This window comes from Triplophysa dalaica, chromosome 9 (assembly GCF_015846415.1).
Source record: "Triplophysa dalaica isolate WHDGS20190420 chromosome 9, ASM1584641v1, whole genome shotgun sequence".
Lineage (NCBI taxonomy): Eukaryota > Metazoa > Chordata > Actinopteri > Cypriniformes > Nemacheilidae > Triplophysa > Triplophysa dalaica.
Genome location: NC_079550.1, coordinates 13730952 through 13741951, shown reverse-complemented (window position 1 = coordinate 13741951; position 11000 = coordinate 13730952). Strand labels below are relative to the sequence as shown.

General features: G+C 37.7%; 2 protein-coding genes across 3 annotated transcripts; both read left to right on the top strand.

Moving 5' to 3' along the window:
* The first annotated feature begins 3 nt into the window (after positions 1 to 3).
* rflnb (refilin B) lies at positions 4 to 2247 on the top strand. Its single transcript, XM_056757099.1, has 3 exons — positions 4 to 575; positions 735 to 808; positions 906 to 2247. Exons 1-3 carry the CDS (start codon positions 390 to 392, stop codon positions 1219 to 1221), a joined length of 576 nt encoding a protein of 191 aa, XP_056613077.1. The 5' UTR covers positions 4 to 389; the 3' UTR covers positions 1222 to 2247.
* A 732-nt stretch (positions 2248 to 2979) lies between these two features.
* exo5 (exonuclease 5) lies at positions 2980 to 7829 on the top strand. 2 transcript variants are annotated; one of them, XM_056757776.1, is made up of 6 exons: positions 2980 to 3265; positions 4250 to 4337; positions 4439 to 4692; positions 4785 to 4889; positions 5003 to 5175; positions 5969 to 7829. In XM_056757776.1, the coding sequence occupies exons 1-6, from the start codon at positions 3172 to 3174 to the stop codon at positions 6440 to 6442; spliced, it is 1188 nt and encodes a 395-aa protein (XP_056613754.1). In that variant the 5' UTR covers positions 2980 to 3171; the 3' UTR covers positions 6443 to 7829. The 2 variants fall into 2 exon arrangements, with proteins under 2 accessions (XP_056613754.1, XP_056613756.1); XM_056757778.1 differs by lacking the exon at positions 4250 to 4337.
* Positions 7830 to 11000: the final 3171 nt, after the last annotated feature.

Sequence of the window (11000 nt, the reverse complement as noted above, 5' to 3'; positions counted from 1 at the left end):
TCTTTCAGAGTGGACAATCTTCAATTCAGGCAAGCTGACAAACTTTTGCCTTTCCCCGGTGACCCCCTCCTGACTGAACGCGAAGGAGATTTCCAGTTTCCTATCACTTTTTATAGAGCCATCTGAACACAACAGGCGCATTTTGCATTCAGTCAGCCAGCGGGTTCTTTAGATCAAAGTCTCCCGGAGGAAACGGGAGCGCTGAGCAGCCCCACGACACGGATTACCGACGATCGTTCTCGGCACCGCACAGCTGCTTTTCTTTATACGATATACGCGCATCATCGTTACACCCGCGAGATCGACATAGAAAAACGATCTGGCACAGAATTATTTTAATGAGATCGTAAGAAGAACTTGCCGCAAGTTTGTTGAGCAACTTTGGGGCGATGGTGGGGAGGCTTAACTTGCAGCATGTGTCTGACGACGATCCGCTGGGCATGAATTTCAAAGCCGATCGGCCTCTTGACAGTCCGGACTCGGGTTTGCCTCCGAGCCCAAGTCCGAGCGTTTGGTTACAGGGCACCGGGACAGTCACCCCTATTGCTGAAGACGAGAGCAGAGAAACAGCTGTGGTATGTGTGACACTTTTTAATGCCGAGTCATGAAATATAATCAAACACTGATGCACCTATTCAACTCTTACTTCATGTTTCATCAGTGAATGCGTTTTTCCATTGAGCTGTAACTGAATTTGCGCCGCAAGTAGCCATCCAAATGTCTCTCTACTGCAGGTTCCTATTAAATTGCACGCACTGTCATACGGAGAAGGAATCGAACTCGATACTCTGCCAACTAAAGAAATAAGGTAAGTTGTACTGTAAACCTGCCTTATGATTTAAGTATCTTATACCAAAAGGTGAAGCGCGCTTTACGCATTCACCCGCGACCTGCATTTGTTACAGATACACATCCTCTGTGCGTTATGATTCCGATCGACACTTCATCCAAGATGTGACCCTGCAGCCCAGAGGTTTGGGGTTGGAGATGTGCAGCCAGACAATCTTGGCCCTGCCTCAAAGCACCTGGAGACATTACAAGACCCAGCTAGAGTTCCGGCCACGTCAGAGGGTGCAGCGATACCAGAGCACCACTATAGTGTACCCCAAACACACCCGGACCTTCTACACCACCCAGCTCAATTATGATGGGAACAAGTTGTCCAAGCGCTTCTTTACTGCTGTGGAGCTGCAGGCGTCTGACTCCAAGGCTGGTCTTTGAAATACAGATGGCTATTTGTGCCTCACATTATGCCCATATGTACCAATTACAAACCACTGCTTGCATTCATTGCGAGTCCCAGGAGACAAAGATAGAAACTTTGACCTAAAACGTTTCCAGTTGGATAGGGGTTCCCGAAAGACAGGCAGTTTTTAGTGAATTTTAACGTTGAACGAGAGTAAGCAACTGTTTTTAAAGGTTTTAAAGAACAGCATGTGGAGGTTGGTTTGCTTTATCGCCGCTTTATAGTGGCGACAGTGGTTAGATGTATGGTTTTTCATTGTATGTTGTAGTGTGTTGGTGATTTAATGGTTAGATTCAACCTTCAGTAGGATGACATGGAATATGGGCCGGCAAATTTATTTGCCCCATTGAAAATTCAGCATTGGAATAATAAAACTAAGCATTTTAGGGTTTAGTTACAATGGTGGAGCTTTCATACTACTCTGTCACAAATTTGTTTGTGTACACACATTTTTCAGAATAGACAGGGTATTCCAGGCTGTGTTTGCACGAGGGTAATCTGGGTAAAACATGTTTGATCTTTAGCTCCATTTAAAACAAACCCTATCTGCGCATTTTAACTACTGTACGTTTCCATTCTGAGTCTGACATCTTTCCTAAAGGCTAGCTAACTTCAGCATTTCTTGCTTTTAGTAAGTTGTAAAGATTTTCTCTTTATCATTTACTTGTGAAGGAAAAAGAAATAGTCGGGTCAGCATTAGAATCGAATCATGTCTGATACCGCAGTCAGGGGTTTTATAGACCAGTATTTGATATAAATTATAATGCAAATAATTTAAACAGCACTTCAGTCTAAATGTTTGATTTTATCAGTTTTTATTCTCTATTTATTTCCTGTTTTTAAGTTGTCATCTTTATCTGCACATGCATTGATAGTGAGTCATTAAAACTGCACTATTGTCTGTAGTTGCAATCAAATTATTTGAATTCTTTTTACTGCAAATCTTGTTTATTTTAAGACCGTAAGTAACTCTTAAAATAAAATAAATTCATTCAAAGTGACATGTTGTTTTATTGTAGTGTGCCTGCTCCTTAATGTTTGAGTCATTAACAACAATTATGTATATGCCAATGTTAAAACAATAATGTATTTAACTTGTACTTGTCTTGAAAGCCTCATTTCAATTGCACTAAATTCGTTGTTCTCGAGAGCCCCCTAGAGGTGTAAGTAAATACTACGAGAAGTCACGCAATGAATTGAGCATGGCAATTGACTAATGGTTATGGACATATAGTCATTGCTTTTGCTTGTTTGAGAATTATTTTAGTCATTTCTTGGTCTTTTTGATACGTTGACATTATGCGTGATAGCCTCTTCTTCAGTTCCCTATGTGTTGCTTTAGTTTGATTAGGTTTTGTGAAATAGCCTCTTATTTAGATCATGTCATAGTTAATATATTGTTACTATTCTGATTAATTTACCTATTAAAATATATTTGTTTGATTATTTAATGACATCTTCATTAAATTATTAGGCCTACTTATTGCTATACGTTTTTTTTGTAATCATTTTAACACTGATGCGCAGACTAAGCGGCATATGACATAAACATACCGCGAGAGCTGTGCTGCACAGAAAACAGAGCTCTCGCGGTACTTTCATGAACAGTGAGCAGGTCTGCGCAGCGGCTTCATTTAGTCGACAAAAATTTCAAAGTAGGCGGGTCTTTGTGGACATCAGCCAATATATTTTCAGCAAATCTGGGGAAGGGGCGTGGCGTGTTTTTGTTTTGGTATGTGTTGTGAAATATTACGACGACTGTAAACTTGGGAACTGCTGATAAATGAAACGCTGACGTGTTTATGATGTACACGTGACAGGTGCGGTTTCTGAAACACTGAAACTGGAGATAAGAAGGGTTGAAAGGTTCTGCAGATTTTGAGGAAGGACGTTTTTTTGGGAGAAAGCACGGGTTACGTATCGAGATGGATGCGTCTGGAACAGAGCAACAGTGCGACGACTGGGATGATTTTAGCGATTCAGAATTACTCGACTTCTTATGCGAGATAGAAAGCATCGGTAAAACATTGAGTTACTGTACTTCTTTCGTTTCTGTAGACAGAAACCTGCAGGGTCTGTTAAACACTGAGCTACCACTGTGCAATAGCTTTCCTTTAGCTCAGTGGTTAGAGCATTGCGCTAACTACGCAAGGTTGTGGGTTCGATCCCAGGTGATTGCAAGTACCTATGTAAAGTGTATAGGATAAAGCAATGTGAGTCGCTTTGTATAAAAGCGTCTGCCAAATATGTAAATGTAAACAATTGTGGTCACGTATTTATTTCCGGACACAAGGTGGCACTAAAGTAATGTTTTTATTGTGTAATTGTGCTCTATCATATGTGACCCTGGACGACAAAACAAGCCTTAAGGGTCAATTATCCGAAATTGAGATTTTTACATCAGCTGAAAAACTAAGCTTTCTTTTAATGTATGGATTGTAATATGTCAATATATGGCTGTGATATAACTGTTTATAACTCTGGAAAATCAGAGTTAAAAAAAATCTAAATATTGAGAAAATTGCCTTTGAAGTTGTTAATAAGGGGCATTGTGGTAGGCCATCCACTCACAACAATAACGTTTTTATATATTTAAGGTAGGAAATTTACAAAATATCTTCATGGAACATGATCTTTACTTAATATCCTAATGATTTTGGGCATAAAAGAAAAATCATTTTGACCCATACAATCTATTTTTGGCTTTTACAAAAAATGTTCCCATGCTACTTAAGATCCAGGGTCACATTTGTTAAATTCCTGTTTTTATTACAAAGAAATGAATAGAAGTGTAGACTATCATATATATATATATATACATATATATACATACATGCATACATACTGTATATAACATTTATTTTGTTTTTTTAATGACTGTTGGCTATTCTGGCTATCACATGACTTCATAGCAAATAAACCATTAAATGGACATACATTTTTTTGACTTAATGGACTTAAAGTTTGTTGATGTAAGCAAAGGAATTTTCTTAATCTTTCAAGACTCTCAAAGGGCTCCCGATAGCCAAGTTAATGCAGAACCCTCTGTATATTTTGAAAGCCCCAGTGTATCTTCCACATCAATGCAAAAGTAAGTCATGCAGGCTATATCATTGTATTGAACAGTTTAGCATTTATAATTTCTCTCTTTGCTTTTATCACAAACCATGATGTTCTTCTGTTCTGGCTTAGTTGTACCGAAGCAGCATCCAGGCGTGAAACTGTACAAAGTGACGAGTTAAGGGGTTTAAAGAGAAAGAGCCTCCATAAAGACAGCATAAGTCCAATGCAGCACTTCTTGAAACGTCATCTAAGTGTATCTCTCCTCTGTGACCAGTCATGGTGTGAGATGAAAACTGTATACAGTCTTTTGAAGCCACATGTTAAGAGAAATGATATGCAACGGGCTGAGGTGCAGATGGGAAAAGACATTCATTTATCAAGAGGTGAATGACATTAATACAGTTTTAGTTATTTATCGGTACATTGTGCAACATAATGTATTCAATAATCCATAATTCATGCCTTTTCTCTTTAGAACTAGAGATACAGAATGTTGTCCCAGTAGATATCTCGACCAGAGAAGAAGGTGAAGCTATTAAACTGCTCAACATGTTACACATGACTCAACTATTAGGAGCAGGTGTGTTGATGGAGTTTTGCTTGTGATCACATTGTAAGCTTTACACAACCATAAATCTTACTGGCCTTGTTGTTTCTATGCTCTTCTTACAAATGTACTGTTTTGTGTGTCAGGAGAATGTGTGCGAGAGTTCCCAGTGTTTGGTGTCCTGGAAGGTGTTTTCATTATGGGGGTCATCGATGAGCTCAGGTATAACCTGAAGGGAGAGCTGGTCCTAAATGAGCTTAAAACTCGCAAACACAATTCAATGCCTTGTTCTGCACAAGATAAAGTCAACTGCTTTCAGGTGAGCTGGAGTTTTTTTTCATCACAGACATGATCTTGCTGATACCAGTAGTATGTAATTGCACTGCTTTCTGGGACATCAGATGAATTGGCTTTCCCACTAGACATCAATTTTTTAACAGTTAAACATTCAGTTACTACGGTGGGCGGGAAGTGCAAAACAAAACAACAAATCGCAAAACTAAAAACAAATCTATAACCAAAATAAAAACACAATATCAAATCAAAAAACAAATAGCCACATCATAAAACCATAACAACAATTTGGGAAACAAATAACAAGTCAGAAACCACATTTTGTTGGAATGGGAGAGCTATTGCTGATTGGATGAAACTCCTGTCAATCAAGATATTCTGGATACTCGATGTTACTATGAGAAAGGACATGCATATGTGATACAGCGGATATTTATTGATTCATTTCTGACTTGTCATTTGTTTTCGGACTTGTCGATGTGGTTTCTGACTTTATATTTTGTTTCCCAAATTAGTTTTTTAAGTGTTTTAAGATTTGCTATTCTGTTTTTAGATTTTATATTCTGTTTTCAGATTCCTCATTTAAATGTTTTATTTTGCTTTTAGATTTGTTTTAAGTTTTGCAACTTGTTGTTTTGTTTTGCACTTCTCGGCGACGGTAAGTTACAGTTTAAAGAGATAAAAAATCACACTGTTTACGGCTTAAAGCATGTAGACATACAATAACACTATACTGTATGTGCATATTGAACATTTAATTTCAATATGATATAAAGGTTCATTTCTGTTTTGTTCTATATATATATATACATATTCAGGCGGACCTGTATAAATTACTTTTCGATGGATTGGTCAGAGGGGAAGTGAAGAAAGAGCACATTCTATTTCACCTTAAACTGCGTTCACACCAGGTGCTCGGAGCAGGAGTCCGGGCCCATGCTAAAAACATTGGGGTTCATGTGGTTACTTTTGAGGATGTGCTGGATGCCTTTCTGGTAACTATGTCATGCAGTGATCTGCCGTGTATTGACCTGCTTCAGCTGGAATACCATCACCAAGGTTCTAGAGGGCCTATTGGGACCCGGGTCACTCATTTTGACGAAGCTCAGCTACGGGAGGATCTAAAGGGTTATTTGGCTTACTGGAGGGGGGAGAGAGAACCCAAAGGAGTGGACATAGAAGAGGCCTGGAAATGTAGGTCATGCCTGTATAAACAGACCTGCAGTTGGACAAAGAATAGATCACCAATGGCTGATCAAAATGTAGCTGGTGGTAGCAGAAACTTAAACTAGAAATTAACATTTGGACATATTTTTTTTTGTTTTCTTTGTCGTTTTGGCTTTAAAGGTACTGTGTAATTTTTCTAAGGATCTATTTACAGACATGCAAAATAATTTACATAATTGTCTTTAGAGAAAAGACCACACATAATGAATTGTTATGTTTTTATTACCTTAGAATGAGCTATTTCTATCTACATACACCGCGGGTCGCCTTGCATGGAAATCACCATGTTGTTTCTACAGCAGCCCTAAACGGACAAACTGCTCTACAGAGCATGTTTCGTAAATATGTTATCTCCTACTGCAAAGAAGTGAAAATGTGACGACATATTAGTCCTGTGTAAGCCGCGGTAGTGCTTCGAAAGGTGTGGAGGGGTGGAGTGAGCCGTTGGTTGCAATTCATAACCTCACCTCTGGATGCCGCTAAACTCCATACACTGGACCTTTAAAGCTATATGCATAGGAAATGTTTGCATTTCAAACTATTAACATTTTTATATTATGGATGACAGTATTAGTTAAAGTGTTTTTATGGGACCAGAATTTATGTCAAACTGACATTTGTACGAAGTTCAAGTGACCGCTTAAAGGAGTAGTTCACTTCAAAATAAGCCCCTGTTGACTTTCCATAGTAAATTGTATTCCTACTATGGATGGTCTAAGGGGGCTTATTTTAAATAGAAATACTCCTTTTACTTAAAAATAATTCACTTACTGTGAACCAAATTGTGAAAATAGGGCACAAAGGACCATAATAATATTAAGGAAATAATGTATACATTTTTTTAAAGCTTTACCTGTATATAGAATTTTACTGAGTTTGAGAGAAACTAATGGATCATTTACTTACAGAAAGTTACTTTTTACAGTTTTAGCAATTGTAGTAACAAAAATGCTTTGTAAATAACTTTATAATTAACCAAAGACATTATGGATTTTAGCCATCGGATGGCACTATTTCACCACATATTTACTGTAGACTCTCATGATATGATAAACAGTATGATAAATTGGACATTATCAGCGTTGATATGCTTTATGAAACCGCAAAGCAGTTTTTGCTTATAATAAATCAGTTAACAGTAATGTAGTATGCCTCTGTAAAGAATGTTAATTTAATGATATTTACTAGTGAATTTTGCTTATGTTGGCATGGAGAGAAAGACCCATTGACAAGGATAACTACTTTTCTTTAAGGAGCAAATTTCAAAAGTATAAATAGGATGCGGGCCAGTTTCCATATCATAATTTCTTGTTATTTCCGTTATTTATTGCATTTTGTTCCTTTTATACTGGTTTTGTTGCTTTTACTTACAGGAAATATATTAAAGCATGCACACAAATATTGCATCCAGTATATACATGTTCATGATATTAAATTAAAATGGATATTGTCTTCTTAATTGCATTTTATATTCCCTAATACGCTAAATGAAATTGCTGTTTATTTACATACCCCCAGTCTCCCAGTACTTCCAAAATGTGCGTGGTATTGTTTTTTTTTCAAGAAGATATTTATGAAGATATTGAATTAATGAATGTAAATTCATATATTCATTACAAACGTAATCCCCGCCCATTGATGTTAAACTGGCGTCTGATAAAGTTGAATCAATCGGTCTGTGCAAGAAACTTAATGCTATTATCAAATCTTCGGTGAATGCCAATCGCATTCATGTGCCTCACGCATTCATAAGGGCAGATCCTTTGACTTTCGTATTGAATATGTTTTGGACTTAAATGTCTCAGGACGTGCATTTCTTAAAGCACACCATTCTTAAAGCCTCTTCAGTTATTTGAAATGTTAAGGAGGGCCAGGTAAAGATGATTGTAGGGCCGGGCCGCCAGTTGACAAGCCCTGCCATAGACTGTTTGGTTTTTTTTCATTGAATCTGGAGTCTTAAATTAAACGCATTCCGACTGTCACAGGCGACAGGCCTCTGGAACACATTCTTGTTATCAGTGTGATACAGAAGGACTACACATGACTTATCTGGCATTTAAAAGAGGCCACACACTCCCTCAGGGTCTTTCCCATTTGACATCATATCACACACGCACAAATACAAACAGTTTTATCCCACTTTTAAACAACAATGCGCAAATGTTTGAATTTGTGACAGTTAAGTTCAAGACAGATCTGGTTAGGACAAAGCTGTCCTGAATAAGTGTGAATATAGTGGCTAGATATTAGGCTATGCATGTTGTGTTATTGTCTGATTTTATTTCAATAGTAAATGAACATAGGAACTACCCCGTTAAAACTACAAATCTTACAATTGAGTTTAATCTTTGCACATATTTATGAATCATAAACCAGTGAGGCTAAAGGCAGATCATAAAGGTCTGCAACAGTCTGCAGGTCGATTAGAGCCATGTCCTGTGGTATGTTTGTTCATCATTGCATTAAAGCACACCATCTTTCCTAACAACATGACCGTAGAATCCTGCAATCCAGACGGTCTGATGAAGTCACTCAGGTGCTAATGACCGCTCATTCAAAGCTCTTAAAAGCTTTCCCACACACTCAGAGCCATAGTAAAGTGCTATAGCACTTAACATTAGCGTATGCAAACTTTCAGTCACCTGGAAGACAGAGGAGCCATGCAACAGTAATGTGCTACATCAGTCCATGCTCTGTTTGCCTTACTCGCTGGTTTCCAAATGTGCTTTCCGCTTGCCCTGATCAATAGAATGCACAATAAAATGATCTCTGCAAGGTGACTGCATTAAGGTACAAACTAGTAGTTAAAAAGCCCCTGCTCTTTCAGCTAAGGAAACAAGTTCATTTATGCATACAATTACTCGTCAACATGTGGTGTGTATGAATGAACCAAGGATGGAGGCTGATGCAAATAATTTTTTTGCTATTTTTAAACAATGATATTGATGAATGTTACGTTAGATAACATTATTTCCAGTAAGGCTAGATTTCATTAATAACGACAAGTCAAGAAAAAAAGTTTGCTTGTGAAAATCATGATCTTTTGCATATGGCATTTTATCATGAGGACACTTAAAGGAGTAGTTCACCTTCAAAATTAAAATTCTATCGTCATTTACTCTCAAACCTGTATGACTTCCTTCCTTCCGCAGAACGCAAGAGAAGATAGTTTGTAGAATGTTGTTAACAGCCCCCCTCATTCACTTGCTTTAGTTACAAAAGAAGTTAATGGAGGGCTGTGCTGTTTTGTTATCAACATTTTTCAAAATATCTTCTTTCTTGTTCTGCAGAAGAAAGAAAGTCATACAGGTTTGAACAAACCCTCCAGTAACTGACATTTAACCCATCCAGAGAGTAGTGAACACACGCTCAGCAAGTCCTGAACACATGTACACCTTGAGCAGTGTGTGCAGTTATCACTACAGCACCCGGGGAGCAAGTGAGGGTAAGGTACCTTGCTCAAGGGCACCTCAGTTTACCCGCCAGCTCTGAGAATTGAACTGGCAACCTCTAGGCCACGACTGCCCCTTTATGCAAATGAGCAAGACTGCTCAACTTTATGCAAATGATAAGCAACTTTCGGGAGCGACTACCAATAGGTGTACAGCAGCGGAGCTCACATCAGCCATCTTGTCTATCTGCAGGGTACTAAAAGTTTCTAGGACAACCAAAGTTACGAATGCCTTCTAATGACCTCATAACGTGAGACTGAAAACACATTCGCTGGTGCTCTGAATGCTATTTGACTCCTAATGGTAGTCACTCGCGAAAGTCACACATTATGCGCATAAAGTTGAACAATTCTCAACTTTTGTCTTTTGACTCGAGCTTCTGGACATGCCCACTTCCTGTCGCCAACGGTCACTGTGGCTCGTGTCGCTGGAAGTGGCCAGCTCTCAATTGAAATAAATCAGATCGCCTCACATCACCGCTCCTAGTCGCTGGCGGTCTAGTTAGACAAAATTCCAAATTTTCATTTCAGATCAGCATTTCATGTATTGTAGCCATTTCAGTGGAGGGGCTGTTGAATTTTACCAAAATCAAACCTTAGGAGTGACATAAAGCCATCCAACAGCAATGTGAATTACTGACAGCATGACAAGACACTGTTGAAAACCAAGGTTGTCACATTAAAAAAAAAAGTTTTGAATTTTCCCTAATACTGTGTTGCTTAAAAGTGAATATGAACTTGTTTTCTTTACGGTATTTGAGATTCTGTTATTTTGACCTGTTTCTCCACTTTTCATTTTCTAACAATAGAAACAATATGTTTTGAAATTTGGGAGAAATATGAGGATAATTTTAGCTAAACACATATAAATTCAGAAAAACTGAAATGTTGCTTTGAAAGGGTCTCTTATTATTTTGCAGCTGTATATAAATATATAACAATAAATAAGTAATATTTCTTTTCATAACTTGTAACAAATGTTTTTTTTATCAATATTTGCTTTATTTTATATCACAAAGCAATAAAGAACCTTAAAACACTTTATTTAATGTAAGCATGACACACTAATATTCTTACAACTAACAATTATGGGTAAAACAAAATCATTTGTTTTCTTTGACAGCACACACATGTCATGATTTAGACTGTTTATACAAAGACAGCAGATTATA